This window comes from Haliaeetus albicilla, chromosome 8 (genome assembly GCF_947461875.1).
Source record: "Haliaeetus albicilla chromosome 8, bHalAlb1.1, whole genome shotgun sequence".
NCBI classification, from domain to species: Eukaryota; Metazoa; Chordata; class Aves; order Accipitriformes; family Accipitridae; genus Haliaeetus; species Haliaeetus albicilla.
The window spans coordinates 2,918,201-2,937,399 of record NC_091490.1 but is presented as its reverse complement, the minus strand read 5'-3'; the positions used below and the strand labels follow the sequence as shown (position 1 = coordinate 2,937,399).

Genomic DNA, 19,199 nt, shown 5'->3' with positions numbered 1-19,199 from the left:
TCTGCTAGTTGTGCTTTCTGTGACAGGGGTGTTTGGCTGCTGGGAACTGGACGGAAATCACCAAATACAATGTAGTTATCAAATCGGGTAACCCGCAAGAAAGTCTCTTCTCTTACTTCTGCTACACCTCTTCTGAGTCTTTAATAGCTAAATTTTTAAAAGATTATTGTAATGCTATAATCTGCTATCCCTGGCCTTAGGTAAACAGCATGACTAACAGCAGCGCACAAACCTACTGTCAAAGTCAATTAATTTGGGAATCTGGGTAAGAACATACACAGCTTGGCAGTGCTGTGTTTCAGGAGGATTAAAGACATGCACAAACCTGAAACAGCATCCAAAATCATTAACTGATGCTGGATTTTCCAGGTATCTCAGTAAAGTCTGGATTAGGTTCAAATATTCCTCGAGCATCCATGTATTAAATAGTGGAGAGGTTTTAGTACAGCCACAGGCTAAGGAGTTTGATTACTTCAGCATTTTAATTTAAACTAAACAGGTGGTAGATTGTGATATTTGACCAGAATAATGAAAACGATAAGGTAATCTGCCACAATAAAACCCAAGCATTTCCAACGTATTTCTCATATCACTGATGGAGTGTTCAGACTTTGTACAATCAGTGTTGCGTATCTCTCAGGCAGGACCCCTCCTCCCAAAATTGCAGGCACCCCTCAAGAGACCAAAATTTCAGTTGTGCACAGTCTCTCTCCATCATTCATTCAGCAGCCCCTTTGGTAGCATCAAGACTTTGCTTTGTTTTGGTAAAATGGAATCCTGTAACAAAACGATCAGAGCTGAGAAGTGGGACAAAATAGAGGGTGTCGCTCCTGGTGTAGTGAAGAAGGGACCTGTGAGTGAACTTTAGGAGACTTGAAAAATTAAACAGCAGAAAAATTTGGCTTGACCACAAGAAGTGGTTTGGGAACTAATTACCGATGAGTGGAGAAAAATTGGAGGAACAGTCTATAAATACTAGGTACGAAACCAATGAGAAGGCTACGGGACGTTCTAGCATTTCAGTCTCCCAGTGTCATGTTTGCTTCGAAGCTTTCAAGGAGAAACTCTGTTTTCCTTTACTTGTAAATAGTCTGTACAAAATATTTCAAGTGTGTCTGGATGCTATCAGAGCTGACTAATGTTAATGAACCCCCTAGTCAAATTTAGCCCTGTAATAAGTATGTGCTCATTTGAACTCAGCAGAATCTGTGCACTCGAGCTTACTTTGGCAGACACTTGCTCTTATCACCTGCTGAGCTTGATATTACTGCAGTCCTTTCGCCTGAAGAACAAGAAATTAGGAACAGCAATGAAAAACCTTGGCGCAGCTGTGTGGTTTGCAGCTACTAGGCAAGCAGTTGGTCCACTGGAACTTCATCTGTGTGTACTGTGCTCAGCGTGTTTATTTGGATTGCCTTGCCTTTCAGAGAAAATCTATATCCATTTCCAAGCTAACTAGTTTCTTAAAGTATGGCAGTTGCCATGACTTTGAAACATAATCTCTGTAGATCTGCAGTAGCATTACATCAAATGCCTAGCTTCTTGTTTGTTGAGCTAGTAAAAAAATCATCAGTGGTTTATCCTTCCATGAGGCTTCAGCGGCTGCAAAAGCAGTTAAGACTGAACAAGCCAACTTTGCCCTGCTCCTGTTGATTTCCTATTGTACAGGCTATTAACTTTTAGAGACTGGGGTTTTTTTGTGGCAAGCCATTATGGGGTCATGAAGACTACAGACTTTTGTACTTCTGGGTGCAATTAAGATGAAGGCTTGCTAAGGCTTACTTGTGTTGTTAGAAGTGGCTCTTCTGCACTGACCATTTCTTTAGTCCTGACTGCTTGGGAAAGTGCATAAGGATTGCTGCTTAATTTAAGGTTTCAGGAGGCTGGCTTAATCAAACCTTTGGATTTGGTGTCCATTATTAAGCTGCCAGCATGAGGCTCGCAGTGCTGAGGTCTGCATGCCCATGATGAGATGTTCAGTAGCCCCTGGAATTTTGCATAATTCTGCATCTGTTGAAATCATGGGCAATCTAGTACAAGAGCATGCTTAAGCCACTGATGAAACAATTTGAAGATCTCTCAAAAAGTAGCAATGAAAATAAATGTTAGAGAGTATCTGAATCCAGGAGATCCTGATGAACCTTGGATTCAGGAAACTTTCCTATAGTAATTAAGTTGTAACTGTGGCTGAATCAGTACCTTAACTCATTCCAGCAATGAAGAGATTAAAAATAAACCTCTGAAGCATTGATGTAAACCTTTTGTGCAGACTAATTGCCTATATAATTGCTTTTGTTAGCTAGCGTGTGGACAGCCCTGATCTGGAGTCCCACGAGGGCTGGACAAGGACAGATGTGCCTGTGTCGTGTCACCGTTGCGACTGAAACCCAATCTGGAGCCATGAAAAGGGAGTTCAGTCTTCACCTCCAAGAGACCTTGCCCCCTCTTGAGGCTGCTAATAAACGCAAATTAGCTGGAGGGTCTTGGTTTGGTTTTGGTCTCTCGAGGATGCTGTGCCTGCGTGCGCCGGAGGCAGAGGGATCTGGGTCAGGATCCTGCCCCCCGGCGCTTCCTTCGGTGCTCCCAGCTGAGACCTGAGCTAAGCCCAGTTCTCCCCGTGCACACTGATCAGCTCTTACTCACAAGTGTCGTCTGGCTGACTTCAAGGAAAATTAAAAAACCCCAGCCTTTTAGCAGAAGAAATTAAGTTTTAAATCTACCTTCTAAAATGTACAGGCTTTAAGCCTGTCTGAGATCAGGCTTGTGTGGGTTTAGACCAGGGTGTAAGTTCCTCTTGAACAATCAATGTAGCTCAGTCCCGACTTGGCCAAAGCATCCAGCTCTGGCATCAGTTAAATATTTACATTCCCCCCTTTTTATATAAATTGTGCTCTATTAGCATATGTTTCACAGTGTATCCTTGTGTTTCAGCCTCTTTATAAATTTGGCAGTTTGTACATTAATCAGCATCAACCCATGTAAAATCCTAGGCATGAGGTTGAAGCCGTCAGACGTGCAACATTTACTATTTCATCATACGCAGCCAATAAGTCATGTTGCAATGTATGCCTTGTACCAAGAGGATATGGTATAAAATGGAGCATGTTTACACTAGGGAGACTTCTGTGTATTTAAGAAGTAATTGTTTCAGGACCGTTCATTAATTCATGAGCTGACATGGGTACATTTTTTTGTCACTGCAACAAAAATAATTATCAAGCTCAAAAAATAATAATGAATTTGTACACGGCAGACTTCTGCTGTAGTTTTCTTCACAAGTTATAAGGGTTCAACTGTAGATTGCTAGTAGCCTTATCCATTTCGATAATTTCTGGCCCTCAAGCGCTGAGGTGCAAGGAGTTACGGTGTGCTGCGATTTATGGTGGATGTAAATGATTTCTTGTTTGCCCTCCCTGTACTTGGCTCAGTTTGCCGTCTTTAAGCTTTTGTGGGTGGATTTAGTGCAGTGGCACTGATGGAAGCCAGGGAACAAGTGAGCAGGTGCAATGCAAAGCCCTGTCCAGGCACTTCATCCTTCGTCTGCAAACACGTCTACCCCAACTGTGTGCTTGTGGGTGCTGCTCAGTCTGCTGTTTTATGAGATAAATAAATGGGAACCTGTGTGGATATTGTGTCAGTAGAGGGACAGGCCCCCCAAAATGCTTGTGCATGGCATCGATGCCTTCAGGAAAGTAAAATTCCGTAGCGTGTGGTATGGATCACTCAGAGTCGCAAGGACACCTAGGCTTTGCAAGAGAGCCTCTTCTCTTTGCTTGAAGGGATCTTGGCACCGTTCAGACTCAGGGAAACCTCCACCACAGGCAACCCAGATGTTGCTACCACAGTGTTGCCCCCAGAAAGTGCCTAACAGAGAACGTTGCCTCCTTCCGTTCCTCCCTGGGCCCTTTCTCACCATTCCTGGCACTGAAACGTCTTCACTGCCTCACAGTGCCCCAGGACATCTTTCCCTGTCTCCCTGCCCTTTTGATATTGCGATGGGTTTTTGTGACTCCTCTGTTTCTTGTCACATCCTCTTGCCCCAGACTAGCCATCCAGGATTTTCTTGCTGCCGCTGTTAGTTTTTTTGCTTTCTTCTGTTGCAATCATCGAGTTTTCTTTGTGTGGTTCCCACTTCCACTTTCTCTTCTGTCTTTCCACCAGTCTGAGGTGCTCAGAAGAGAATAGCTCAGGGCATGGAAAAAAATCCAGTATTATTTCAGGCTTGGAGAGATGGGAAATTTGCATTTATTATGCAAATTCCCAATCTTTGTAAGTCTGCATGACAAACAGCTGTGCTGTGCTGCCTTCCAGGGTTGTTACTCCTGAAGAACAACCAGACTCTGATATCCATGTCCAGGAAAACCTGCCTTTATTTTATGGGCAAGAAAATGTTGTGTTCCTCCAATATCTTGCTTCCACATCCCTTGTGTTTCAGATTGAGCAGCGTACAAATAATTCACGGGTAGAGGTCCCGTGAGGTTACGCAGTGCAGGATCGTGCCCGGTCCACCTGAGCGGTGCCGTTCCCAGGAACACGGGGCAGAGTGTTTTCTGTGCTAGGCTCACACGCCTGAGGTTCACGTCTGGTTGACGTGCATTGAAGTGCCATTGTAGCCACATTTCTACAGTTCATAAGCACAAAGACTCAACTGTGAGCTATGAAATGCTGGCGTTCAGCCAACTGGCCATTTCTTTTCTTCATTCCCTGTCATTAAAGCTGTGGGTTGCTCCAGGGTGCAGTGTTTTGCTCTTCTTAAGTGGAACTGTTAACGACCCAATTTAGAGCAATGTAAAGTGCACCCAGATTCCACAGTGACTTCTAAATCCATATAACATTAATGATAATCTGTAATTAATAGCTGCAATCAAAAGGAATTGTGGTTCAATAATTAGAAATTTAGGATTAAAGTATTAGCGTATAAAAAAGGTCTCTTAAAAACCTCTTCTTCCAAGAGATGGCTCTGATCCCATTGAAGAAAACAATTTTTAAGTGATACGACCTTAGCCAAAGACCAAGTTACTAAAAATATTGCAGTCAGCCCTGACTTGTGCAGGTCATTAGACTACTGCCAAAACATTTAAAGGTATTTTAAGAGTTTGCAGATATTCAATACGTAGCAATCACATAATTTTTTTATGATATTGCCTATTGATATTCCAGAGCAAATCTTTAAGAACGACATGTTTGAGAATAAGCTTTACTCTCCCCAGTAGGCCTTTTGGGGTGGGTATTACTGGTATCCTGTAAGTACAGGAAACCCCAGTGGCTGCCCACCTTTGAGCCAAAAGCTTTCCTGCTGTATCCTTATCAAAGAGGGCAGATCTGCAAGAAAAGGTAAGGCAGAGGTGTCAGGTGCATGCAGCGCTCTTGGCTTCCTGCCCTGTAATCACAAACAGGGCAGCGTGATTCTTTCTGATGATGCATCATAAATGGGCTAATCCTTCAATTTATCTCCAGCCCTTGGGAGCTTGAGGCATTTAGAAAGACTCCCAGGTAGAGAGGTTGTTCATTGTGTATGTGCTGATGAAAGTGCCAGTAGCACTGATGAGGTGCTCTGATAGATGGAATAGGCTGTGGTATAAATGAAGTTCCTAACAATTTCCAGTCGTGCACTAAATTAAATCATCCTGCTGCATGTCTCACTTTTGAAGCTGAAAATTAATGTGTTGTATATCTGAAATCCACAGAGCTCAGATTGTTCATTGGTGTTGAAAATTTCCCTATCTAATGCCAATTATTAACCTACCCCAGGCTATCAATAATGATACAGTACACATAAATCACAGATAGATATGCTTGAAAGTTTTACATTCTAAGAATGTGAACAAAATTAACCATTTGAAAGTTATTAGTCTCATGCAGTATCATCTCTGCCCCTACGTGCACGGAGCGGCCTGAAGAGCTCCAGCGGGTCCTTTGCCAGCAGAAAGTGTGGTTTCTGACACAGCGATGGCAGCAGTTGTGAACTCTGCAGGAATCATCTGGTAAACTATCTGTCAGATCTGCCTACGCAAGGTTTTGGCAGAACAAGCTTTGCATTTGCTTTTTCAGCCGTAGAGTAACCAGGTGGAGTAAAGCTAGCTAGTTAACGTTACACATTTGAAGGAGACATGCCATCATGCAGCATTTCATCTTGCTTACCAGATAGATCTTGAGTTAAGGTCTGTTCTCCAGTAGTTTTTATTCTTCTCTTTCAAAGTATTTAAAATAGCAGTACAAAGGCCAGCAGCTTCACCTGAACATGGAAGGTTGAGTCTTTTTGCAGGAGTATATTTTTAATGTGGACTGTTTGCTGTAGACTATATGTACTGTATCTTTTACACATCATTGTGTACTGAAATTGCTACACCTGTAATGAATCAATGGTATTGTGTACTATTAAAGGCAGTGTCTTCCCCTTGAGAGACACCTGCTTTACTTGAAGAGGAGAAATGCTCTCAACAATTTCCTATCTTCATGCAGTTTTGCCTCATTCAACTGATTGAAGTATTTATGACTCCTACCTCCTTTTGAAACACAAGAATTGTATAATGCAGACATGTCTTCCGACATGCAGAGGTACTGATGTCATGAAAATAAAATCCTTTCATACATTAAAGATATAAGCAAAATTTGAGGTATATGTTATGGAAATTTCAGGATGGTGCCAATTTTTAAACAGACAAGAAAATTAGTAAATAATAGGTCATATCCATTACAGTCTGCAGAAAGTATGTCTAGATTTCCTTCAGCACCTCCAGGGTGGGCTGTGGATGGGCTGGTAACTGGCTGATTGCAAAACGTAGTATCTTGGGAGATCAGATGAAAATGTGTGGGGAACTTACAAAGGATCAGTGAAACAGAAAACGCAAAAGGCAAAAAAGGAAGATGAGGGAGATACAAGTAAGAAGAAAAACAGCCGTGAGGCATATCTGTGGGAAGATCCTGGAAGAGATCAGTCAGGTAGGAACTAGACAGAGAGAAAGATGAAGCGTCGGTCTGGAATGTGCAGAAAAGCAAAAAAAAATGAGCACTTAGTATAATTAGGTTTTGCTGTAAGTCTATATAACTTTATCTATGATTCCTGTTTTCCTAATGTTATATCCAAGGAGGATATCTGAAGAGCCTATTTTCTGAAGATTTTTATTCACCTCTTTAAGGGGCATTGATGTTTCTGGCAGATCTGCTGATATAAAATGTTTGTCAGTGATTTGGTGAAAATACTTGTGCCCAAATCTTCTGTTAAGTTATCCTGTCTTGACCCTCCTGACAGCGTGGGATAGCTCCCCATTTGTGTCTGTAGTAATGTCTTGCCCAATCTTGTTTTTAGTGTCTCGTGAAATTGGGGTTTTATCACTTCCTTAGGCAAATTCCTTCATAGGATAACAAATCTCACTTGGGGTAGGCTTTCTACGCAGCTTCAAAAAGAGATTCACAAATGGAAAATTTCTTTTTCTATTTAGTTAAAACATTCATTTTATATAGTTTATCTTATTACTCACACTTCTAACTCCTTGCTTACTCTAAATACCTTCTTGCTGGTTTTGCTATTTGGGGTATTCTACAGTGAGATCTGAATTGCACACGTTGCAGTCACATTCATATTTGTATCAGAAAAAATTACGTACTCCCTATTATATATTTAATTATATAATGAGGGTATATAATTAGGGTATAGAATGACCCACTGGTGTGATATAAAGTAAGACAGAGGATGCCCATTAAGAAGACACTTTGAATTTTTTTGTTGCGTGTTGTAACTAGACATATCTTCTACCTTAAAAAGATGTGTTCCTGCAAGACCTGGGATTTTCATCTCTGCACCTGAGAAGAAAGCCTGTCCCAGGCAACACTTCTACTGGATGTGTACATTCCTACGCTTAGCAGCCGTAGAGACCTTATGCATTGCTTGTAGGGCCTTGCAAGCAGAATATCCACATTCTTAGACTTATTTTGCTCTCTGCTTTGTTTCTATATAGTAGATTTGTTCCCCATTAAAATCTTCAATCATTTCTGGGTTTGGTGTCATCTTAGTTATCTCCCTTCTTCCTGTTTTGACTTATATTCTCTTTACTTTATGTTACAAATGCATCGCACAGAGATATTAATTAGCCTGGGCACGGGGCCTGGATCTTCTCCTGTTTGGTTCTGTGGCCCGGGGATGAGGCTGCCCCATCCTTTTGATGGTCTGTACCCGTGACAGTACAAACACTGGAGCACTGAGTAATGGTTGCTTCTGGTGAGAAAATGAGACAGTAGTGTGGGCCTGTGATAAGAACTAGCTCTGTAGTTTTTCTTCAGAGGCAGATTTTTGTAAACCTTATTGAAGTTTATTTAATCACAAAGGCTTTAAAAGGACTGACTTGTGTGAAATTCACTCTTCACTTATGCAACATAGTAATAAAATCAGATATTAGCCAACTTCTCTGTGGGGAGTGTATTTTAATACACTTTACTTGGCTTTTCACGGGGGTTATAATTGACTGTTGTGATTTCTCATTAACTTAAGACCAACGTTTCTTCATAGTGATAGAGATTTGAACAGATACTTATCTTTCCAGTATTAAAGATAAGATTCGTCATTCATCTGGAATGATTCCATCTATAAATAAAATCTTAACGGGATAATGGTTCTCTCTGCTGATCACATTTCTCAGGTTGACTTTTTTTCAAAACAAATCTTGTTGTTCACATAGTCAAAGCGGGGCATAAGAGGGCATTTTTAACAATTAAGGATTAATTTTTAAATGCCTTATTTAAAATTGAATTGCAATATTAAGCAGATTTTTTTCTTTTTTTTAATGGTGACAGCAAGTGGACAAGCCTGTTCCAGTGCCCCAAATGCAAGTTGCTGTGTGTAAATCCCATATATGGGATTTACAGGATGAAGGGAGCAACTGGGTAGTGGGAGTTTAAAGGTCATTGACGAGTGGAGTGAAGGATGCTGAGCGCTGCTCCCTGGTCTCCTCCAGGTCGTGGGTGGAATAGCTGTAGGTGTCTTGCATTCACTGTGACCTTCTTGGTGCACCAGCTCTTTGACCCACTAGCACACGGTGGGTCCCAAAAGGGAAAAAAGTCCAACTCATTCCCAGTCTGGTTTTTTTAGACGCGTTTTCCTCCTGGAGGCACAGTTACTGAGCGAGGCAGATCAGGCAGGAGCAGGAGGTTCCAGGGGAGGAACGAGTTTGCTCAGAAGAGGCTTTGATCCTTCTCCCATCCATGACTCATCTCTCTCCATGGGCTGGCTCACCTTCCGACAGAGCACGCTTCATCTTTGGCCTGAAGGTTGTAACGTAGTTTTTCCAAGGAGAGGTATCACTGCTCTCGCTTTCATGCACAGCAATCCTAAGTCATCAACAGTTAGAAATTATATTCATGCATGACTCATGGACTTCTTTTCTGGGATGTTTTTGTTTTCTGCATTAACTGTGATTCGGTGGTATGTTCCCATGCTGTGTAGCTGCTCTGCATGTTCCTTTCAATTAAATAAAATGTTTACTAAGGGCACAGTAATGCTTTGCTCTTAAATCGGGGCTTTAATTCAGGAATATCAGAAAACTACCAGTTACCAGCCTGGAGAACTATCTCACAATATTAAAGTTTGGTCTTCTAATGTCGTTTCTTCTGTAGATCAGATGATGGATGTCTGCTCTGTGAGATTCACAGTCATGTTTTCAAAGCCTTTTTAAGAAAACATTAATAGGAACACTCTGGAGTTTTAAATAGCAAAATACTGTATTTGGTCATAGTATTGTTACTGCTTTTTTTTCATTTTGGTTAATGTGTGTTAGCTGATTGCAGAATATGGTTCATTTGTGGGCTGTTAATACTAGAATATTTCCAGGTGAACAAAAGTAATATTACCTACAGAAATATATTGTCGAGTGCAGAACTTGAATGTGTGAGCAGTGTGAATGACATAACCCATTCTTGTGGGTTTGAGTGGTGCCCTGTGGACATAAGAGATGAACCTGTTTGGTCTCAACAGGAGGTGTGAGAGGCAATGGCACCTCAGATCCCTCTCTTGGAGGGGTTTTATCATAGGCTTGCAGGAGCTGCCCCATTTTTGAGGTAGGAGGGATGGAAGGGCAAGGGAAGGTGTAGGAGATTGAGCATCCCATTCTCCGGTACCAGCCTGGCACCGATCGGATCCTGGTCTGCATTTGGCCCACCGGTTATTTGTCACCCACCCCACATCTCCACTTTAGCGTCAGAGCCTCAGTTGGCCATGGTGTCCTGCTGCCTGGATAGTCGTGGTCACCATGAAGGTGATATTAGCACTGGATCCGTTCTGTTGTCTTTAAACCCTGCAGGTCTTTCAGCCACATGGTCCCTAACATTTGGGTTAGGTAAGAAGCTCAACTGTTCAAAAGTAAAGAACAAGGAGGGATGGACCCAGTGGGCCAAAATCTCAGCTTGTGTAAAAAGGTGTCGCTGCTGACTTCAGAGCAGTGCCATTTTACATGGGCTCAGGATCTGCCCCCATCAGTGGGTTTCTGCCCTGCGTATCTGCACAGGCCAGGGGCCGTGTTTGTAGGTGAGTTATAATGCCTTCAAATTCGGTGTTTACACTGGAAATACTTGACAGAGTCTTAAATAAGCAGTGCTACCAGGTGGGCTTTTAAGAAAGGCGATATTTATAAAAAGTGTAGTGCCTGTATCTGAACTTAACGGCTTCATGCATTTGTATGACTTTGTGTTTACAATTTTCTTGTGTTTTTTTAATGAAATAGAATATTTGCCAACTGGTCAAATAAACGCAGAACATCTTTGCGTATCCTTGCACTGCCACAGTTTTATGAGTGAAATTGCTTTGTAGTTAAAAGCTGTCTGGGAACAAGCTAAAGGGATGGCGTCAAAATATAAACGATACACATAAAAATATTCCTATTCTCATCTGGGATCCTGCTGATGCTCACCATCCTGACTCTGCCCTCACTGCACACCTGTGGGACCAAGTGAGATCACCCGGCACTGCCAGGGTGCAGAATCAGGCTGCAGGGTGTTAATTTGTAGTGAGTCTTTTCAGCGTCTCACTCAGATTGGGAGCTGACACATAGAGCGCTGCTTGTTTTTATTTCAAGTTCACTCTCCGCTCCACTCCTGTCCTGCATTACTTTCCCCCTTTTCGAGGTCAGGTTTCCCGGGGCTGGGTGGACACAGGGAATTAGGAGGTGCACTGCTTTTCTGTGCCGTATAATGTATATGCACACCCCTTCTTCCCACTGTCACTCACTGAAGTTCGTATATATGTGTATTAATCCCCGGGGGTTGACTCTGAGAGATCATGCTCCGAAAGCAGTCCTTCCCAGATGCCTGAGGGGCCTCGTAAGGCACACGTGGGTCCGCTGTTACAAGGGGACAGTAATTCCCCCCACGCCGCGTGATGATGGGTTTACGCTGCTGAACGTGGTTTTGCAAAGACCCTCAGGGAACCCGACAAACATCTCATCGTGGATACTGTACCTGGCCACCACAACCTGTTGGGATGTGGCAAGTGCTACAGCAGCAGTTACACACCGGAGTCCTCATATGGGTGTTTGATGAAATCGTCGACGTTTGGATCGGGGAGGTGCTTTACCACAACCTATAGCTGAGGCTGGAAGTATGCTGGTAGTTCCCTTAACACCATCCTCTGTACGACTTAGTGTTTGCGTGTTAAAAACAAGGTAAAAATATAAGTGAAGACTAATGTCACCATTCAGCTTTTTCTTGAAGAGGAAGAAAGTATAATAGCAATGAGAAAATGCTACTGACATTCACATCAGCCTTTCCAGCCTGTGTTTACAAGAGTCGTAGGAGGATTTTTCGTACAAGTAGCCCTGTTAACTTCAGTGCATAAACTGTGTCTCTTGTGCACACGGGTTTGCAGGATTAAAATCACTTGTAAATGTTAATAGATAACATGTTCAGCAACCTCATAGCATTTGTGTTTTTCTTAGCTGTAACACTGCAGAGTCATTCTACCTCTATAAAACTGGTGGAGAGATTTTAAGGTGGGCCAAATACATCTCAAGGATTGGTTGCTTAATTAACACAAGGCCTCACAGTGACAGCATTGCAAAACAAACTCCAGGGCTGGCCCTGTGCCTTTTTCCACTTCGCTGGTTCTGCTACCCATATGTCTCAGCCTGCCAACACAGAGCATCGAGTGCATTTTAATAGCTGCTGTTCTTCAAATAACTTTATTACTGTGACAGCGGCTTTATAAATGCCTTATACTCCTCTGATGATACAGAATCAATATATTAACAGCATCTTTTTTTTTTTTTTTCCTGTTTTTCCCTTCCAGGAGCAAATACATCAGTTGTTGCTGATTTCATGCCTACATCATCATGGAACATCTCAAGTGAATTAGATAAAGGTAAGTGGACAGAAAAAAATAGAAAGATGTGAAATCAGATTTAAATATCTCAATTCTTCTTCTTGACTTGGCCAAATCAGGAAGCAAAGGGGTGAGGGGGCATTTAAGATAAACCTCATATGCCTTGTGATCACTTGACATTTAATTATGTGTGGTTCTGTGATTGCTGGAGAAAGCTGTGTTCGTTTCTTGTACCAGTAAAATGTTCCATGTGGTAAAAATATTTCAAGATGTGAGTTCTGTTAGTTTATGAACTGCTTGACATTTTGTCTGGTGGATCTTAGGATTTGAACTCAAAATTAACAAGCGTCAGGCCCTCAGTTTGCCTCGATGTGTTTTATTATGAAATTTTGAGGCTTTAAATTAGTAGAGGGGGAAAATACATTTGCAGGCGGTAATTATGTGTGATTTGGAGCTCTCTGAAGGGTATATATTGTAAAAGAAGGGATGTATTTCTCATTCCCCTTCATTTTGTAAATTATGCACCACCAATTATTTAAGCCAAATTGTTTAGCTTCCTCTAGCCCTTATTGCAAGGCAGTGGCCTGCAGGTCCTGAGTGAATCTGGTCTTTGAAATGCTTCTAATATAACGTTTATAGCAGAGGATGCTGTTAGCCACGCTAACTGTGCAATTTGTCAACCATTCTTTTCATTTGCTTATAACTTTGCCAACCATTAACTATTTAGACTGAAATTTCCCATAGTGGAGTTCTGCCACAGATGGTTTTTCCAAATGTTTTTGTCTGTATTTTGTTAATGTTTTTTATGAACATGTGTTCATAATGTTTTATGTTTATGCATAAATATGTTTTCTGTGCTTAAGTATGAAGAGAATATGTAGTTCAGAGTACTTTAAGGCAAGGTTGACTCTTTCACATCTGCCTTCCCACCAGGGAAGGAGCAGGACTTTCTGGTAATCCAGGACACATTGGAGAAGACGAAAGTCAAAGAGCTTGCGCTTGCTGGTGGGAAAGGGAGAAAAGCGTGTACTCATTAAGCAGAGAATTCCCAGTTCACAGCAAATTGCTGAAAGAAGGTGTTGACAGAGGGGATGTCTTATCCCACTGCAGTGATGCATCCAGGTGCCCGTGGCAGGTCTGCAGGTCCAGGCTGTGCTCCGGGAACGTCCCGGAACTGCGGAGACGTGAGGGCAGTGGTTCCCCCAGACAGGATGCCTGCATGTTTATTTACTTGTTTGGCAGCTTTGTTTGGTTTTTCAAGAAGTAAGAAATAAATATGTGGCCTAGAAAAACCAAGTTAAGGCCACAAAGCTAAACGCTCGAAAATTAGGAAATGCCAGAGAGAAGGCAATCGGACAGTCTTCATTCAGGCCTCTTACAATATCCTTGGCAAGCAGCCTTTACTAACCTACAGGGTAGATTTTTCTCTAGGAACCCAACCCATGGTCACAGGAGAAGACAGGGTCACACTTTGTTGAGTTTGTGGAAATATTTTTTGTAAATGATCATCAGTGATATATTCTTTGTTCTCTCCACTGTGACCCCAAGGGTTCAACTGATAAAGCACCCATACATTGCTATATATTGCACAGAAAGCTATATACCTCCAACCAAATCATAGATAGAGGGGAAGTTACACAAGAGATATTGAAGATAATGTAATTTTACAGTAAATTGCATCTGATCTGTGCTGAAAAATAGCCCCCAATAGCTTCTTTTTGTTATTCCTAATGGGAGGTTTTGTGTAGACTGGTTTCTTATGATCAGGGTGATTTTTAACCCATATTTTGGTTAAGCTTTCTCTCAGCTGGTAGTTCAAATGCTCCTTTTTTTCAGTAGCGTGTGCCCTAGGTGGGCACTCTCCAAAACCTTGGTTTGACTGACGTAGGTAGGAAACAGAGAAAGGTGCCTGGTGGCAGCACGGACTGCCTGCCTCCTTTGTCATGTGTTTTCTTCCAAACACTCTCCATGCCGGGTTGTATCAGCCAGGGTGGGACATCCAAACCCAGTGTGCTGGCTCTGTCGGAAAGCAGCAGCTCCAGGGCTGGCAGAGGTAAAACTTGGGGCGACTGCCGCTGTCCTGGATGTCGAGCCATCTTGTTGCTGGAAGCAAAGCTTACACTTTCTGTGCCAGCACCGAGCCTGGCCTCTACGTTAGTAATTAAACCATTTTCCGCGTTACTTCCATGGCACCTGCTCCTGAGCTGTATTGTCAGAAACAGGTAAAATGAAGTTACAGGCTTCTAATCCACCTGGAATGTGGCAATTACCACTCATTGGGCTGAATCCTGCATTCCTGGGGGATTACCGGCCCCTTTGCTCGAGCTGATTAGCATTTAGACTGCTGTAAGCTTACACACCTAAACACGGATTTACATATGTGATTAAAATGCATTTGCTGCCTAAAAAGCTTAGTCAGAGGGGTGGATTCTCCCAGTGTGCCCACAAGCAAAGTAAAGTGCACATGTTTTGTCTTGTCTAAGAGAGAAGCAGGGTCTTTAATGTGGGAGCTGCTGGTTCTACTAAAAGTCTTTGAAACTCTCGCTTGTATAAAGCCAAATACGCTGCAGCGATGCTGACTTGGTGAGTTGAAACCTCAGAGGAGAAAATTAGGTGTGCACTTAGTTTCCATTTCTTTTGCAAACAAGCATCTCAAGAAATCAACATCCACTTGTCTTTGCTGCAGTCAGTCATGAGGTCACGCAGGCGTCCCAGTAAACTCATTTTAAAGCCTATTAAGTTCACCACATGAAAGTGGTTTCTAGCCAAATTTCCCAATTAAATGGCTGTCTGCATTAAGTGGCTCTAACTCTACCTGCTGCCTTTTGGAAATGAGCATGTCTTCCTCAAATACGTCTCCTGTGTTTGGAAAGGAGGAATAGCTCGTAGTCTTGCTAAACAATATTCAGCATTTTGAAGTAATTACTTAATATGGTGCTTTCCCTAGCTCGGTGAGTTCTGCAGTGATTATCTTACAACTGAGCCCTATTCAGGTTTCAATTTCTATTAAATAAGCTAAATCGACAGCATTAAACAGTTGCCTGTTTATTCTTTTTAACAGGAAATGAATTTAAAAGAGATGCAGCCACCCGTGAAGAGCTGTTGAAAGCAACGATTGATGGGAGGGAGGAGGTGGTTTCTCACCAAAACCTTAAAAAAACAAACAAACTGTGCATAAAAAATAAAAAATAATCACTTTTAAACAGGGGAAATTTAGCTATGAGCATTTCTCTCCCTTTTCCGACTGGTAAATCATGGCATGCAGAGGGAATGCCACAAGGGAAAAAGAGAAATGAAAATGTGATCAAATAAATATTTAATTATATAAGGAGAAATAAGTGAACTTCAGGGAAAAAAGGGGGCTCTGGCGATAGGAAAAGGCCCATCTCCGCGGGTCAGTGGCAGGATGCGAAGCCTTTCATCCCCAAGTTGCTGGTTGAGATTTCCCTCAGGCTGGGGGAGCCCGGAGCTGCCAAGCGGGTGGGAGATGTCCAGCGGGGACCACAGCTCAGCGCTTCGCGAGGCTCGGAGAAGTCCCCCTCTGCGTGTGCTTCTACATGGCCCTGTTGCACCAGGCTTTGTAACCACTCCTGACACTTGCCACGGCATGGCCGTTCACTTTTGGTCGCTTAAAGCAATTTCCTTATTCAGAAATTGTTTGACATTGGCTGTGGCAATAGGTGGTATCTGAGGCAAAACAAAAAGGCCAGATGAAGTGGGGAGTAAGTGGAATTCACGAGGATGCTCTGCCCTGGTGCTGACTTTTAGGGTCCATGCTCTGTTCTTTAATGCGGCTCTTTTGGGGGGTGCCAGCAGGTGAGGGAGCAAGACAGGCGGCCCTGAGCATTTTTTAATCTTTATTTCTTCTGTTGTTTAAGGCACTCTGGTTTCTCATGTCTCCTGCCTGTGCATTGCCTTCCCTCTCTCCCCTTTCACCAGGGGAAGAGCTCCTGCTCCAGCTCTTTGTTTGAGAAAGCTTCCAATTTACCTTGAATTCTTCTTTTCCCTGATCCTTATTTAAAACAGTGAAGAGCCCTTCATTCAGCTGCTTTTCTTCCACAAAAACGATTGTGGAAGGGTAGGCTTTTCCTTCTGTCAGACGTTGGTTTATTTACAAAGAAATAGATAGGCCTGAACTTGAATGAGAGCCTATTTACATCTGATACAGTAGAGGAATTGCTTGGGAACTCTTCATCCTTAGGCAAAGATAATATTGGAGTCTTTGCCAAGAAAGAGTCAGCTCTGAAATATTATTTTCTTTTAACTGTGAGCAGGATTCAACTTCAGTGGACGTTCACTCTACAGGACTGATAAGAGAACGATGCCGTCACTGCAGCTTCGCGTGATTGCATCCTCCCGGTCCCCTCATGCCCACCTGCGGCCTCCCCAGGAGCCCGTTTCGCCGTGGCAGCTCCCTGACCATGAACAGGGATGTGTCCTGGCCACGGTTGAGCCAGAGCTGAGGACACTGGTGCTGGAGTGCAGCATGTTATCTCATTGCCAGTACCTCCTCTTCCCAGGAGCTCTTCCCTTGGTCCTTCAGTTTCCAAAGAAAACCTATTAGTGTGAGTTTTTGCAGATACTGCCTTTTTTCCTTTCCCTTTTCATGGCTTATCTGCTTTGGCAAGGAAATATAAAACATTAGAATGAGTCAGGTCTTGGGAACCTTTTTCATTTCCAGACGTCCATGGTCCCAAGCCCGGGCTTTGAGCTCCCCACTGCTCACAGCCTCTCTGTGTGGCATAGACCTTGTGGTCACTGCTGCAGCAGCACTTGGCAGTCTCGTGGTGCTCCAGGTGTTATATGGAAAGCAAACATTCTGCAGAGAGCTTGGCAGCAAGAGTCAAGATTTTACAAAATGCACCCCAAGTCACTCAGTGGTTTAAGGTTAAGCTGGGATTTATCCTTAAGTATTCAAAGGCATATCAATACAAGGATCACCTATAGCAAGCCTGGGAAGGTCTGGGGATCCAGAGCAGAAAATTACTGGGGAAGGCCAAAACAGAGGATGGGAGAACTGCAGTATTTGCTCCACTACCCTGTGCGTGGGACTGCGTGTCATTAACCTCTTGGAGATCCTTGTGTGGGCAGAGCATCCTCTGGCGGGGTGGGTTGCACGGCAGCTACAGTGCAAGAGGAGGCCACGGAGCACAGAAGGGGCTGCAGGACATCCCGGTGGGTACACACTGCTGGTGGACCCTTTGGGTCTGGAGGCTTCCCGAGGGGAAAAGCAAGCCTTGTTGTCCTTATTGATGAATCCAGGCTAAAGTTGTCACCTTGACAAGTCTTTCCAGGCAGGGAGATGACCTGGCTATGAGTTCTTACAGGGAAAATCTTTCTGATGTCCCAGGGAGAATTTGACTCCTAGGCAAACTACATCTTAAAAAACATAAACAAAACCAAACGTGGAGAAAACCAAGTGGATTGAGGCCTCCTAACTTCAGCCCCAGTTCTTTAGAGATTTCCAGATTTTCTTTTGAAATCACTGGATGTGAATTTGATACACGTGGTGAAAGGGGAAGAATTACAGCTTTCACATTCATGCACAATTTACCTTTTTATTTTCCTTTATTATCTGGGGGATATTTGGTAAATCAAGCTCCCCTGATGGGGCTCAGGATTCTGATTCTATTTGTGGGGTCCTGTTAGTAGCGAGGCAGTAAATTACTGCTACTTTGTTTGAAAATTTTTTTAGCCACAGTACATTAGCTCCTTTTGTTTGCTTTTCCACTGACAGAGTGTACGTTTTTATTTGAGAATTTGTGTTTCTTGAATGTTTCATTTATAAATAATACAGGGTGTGAAATTTGAAGGTCACAGAACACAACTTGAAAAAGAAACCACCCTGAGTAACGTTGGGCATTCATGGCAAAAATCTTTCAGAAAATGCTTCGCTTACATTGGATTTTTTTGTATAACCCCACTGTGCGCAGCAAATATCTGACCATTATACATAAGGTAACTATATATAATAACCTTTTCCTGGCTCATCCAGCTATCTTTGTTTATTTGAAAGATTGATAGATCAGAGGGTCAGGGGACGTGTTTTATTGTAAGTTTCTGTTCCAAATTTCCTGACATTTTTGGTTTAAAAAAAAACCTAAACCTTTAAAAGGCACAGAAAGGGCTAATAAGAACCAGATCCTAAAGTGATGCTATGTCAAAATGTCAAAAATAACAGCTTTTCTTTGACTCTACAGCATTAATCTTAAGGCACATACCTTTCTATACACCCTTCCTTTAATAGCTTGAGTTTTGTACATGGCTCTTTACTGCAGAGCCGCTTCTAAAGTGACAACAAAATCCCTTGATGGTTTTCAGTAGTTGGGTTTATAGCTGGATGTGGACATTTGTTTACCTATTCCAAATCACTTTTTTTGTGATAAAGTTTAGAGGCTACCTACTTGTGCTATAAAATGGGTTCCTGAGTAAAGAAAAGCTTCATTTCCCCTTGCCAGATTATAGCGTCAAAGCTATCACCAAGACATCTGTCCTTAAACCTGAAAGTTGACTCATAAAATGAGAGGCAGATGCGAACTGTCAAATGCATATTAAGAATTCACACAGGCATGGAGGGCAGTGAGTTGTCCAATTCCTATCCAAAAGCAGTGGGATTCAGCTGCTCAGCCCCAGATAATTTTTTGGAAGTCCGCTGGCATCCGTGCTCTGGTTTCCCTTCAAAGCCCTCCCTCCCCTATGGCCCAGGGCAATCTCTAAGCTGCTAATTATTAGAGAGTAGCAATTAATTCTGAGAATCCCAAATACAGACAATGTCCCACATGGACATCTGAAAAGCCGTAAAGCTTCAGGCAGTGGTCAGCCTGTTTCAGTTCAGTAAATTATCCTTGGGTGGCACTAAACCCTTTACATAGTGTCGGGGAAGAGAAAGCCCAAC

The 19,199-nt window shown here is 42.7% G+C and overlaps 1 protein-coding gene across 2 annotated transcripts in view; it reads left to right on the top strand.

Annotated features, from left to right (window-relative positions):
• The window catches only part of ROR1 (receptor tyrosine kinase like orphan receptor 1), a 170,897-nt gene that overhangs the window by 103,266 nt on the left and 48,432 nt on the right, over positions 1-19,199 (top strand). For both annotated transcript variants that reach the window (XM_069788516.1, XM_069788515.1), the window contains exon 2: positions 12,272-12,343. In XM_069788516.1, the coding sequence (XP_069644617.1) occupies positions 12,272-12,343 (72 nt within the window). The remainder of the gene's footprint in view (positions 1-12,271; positions 12,344-19,199) is intronic.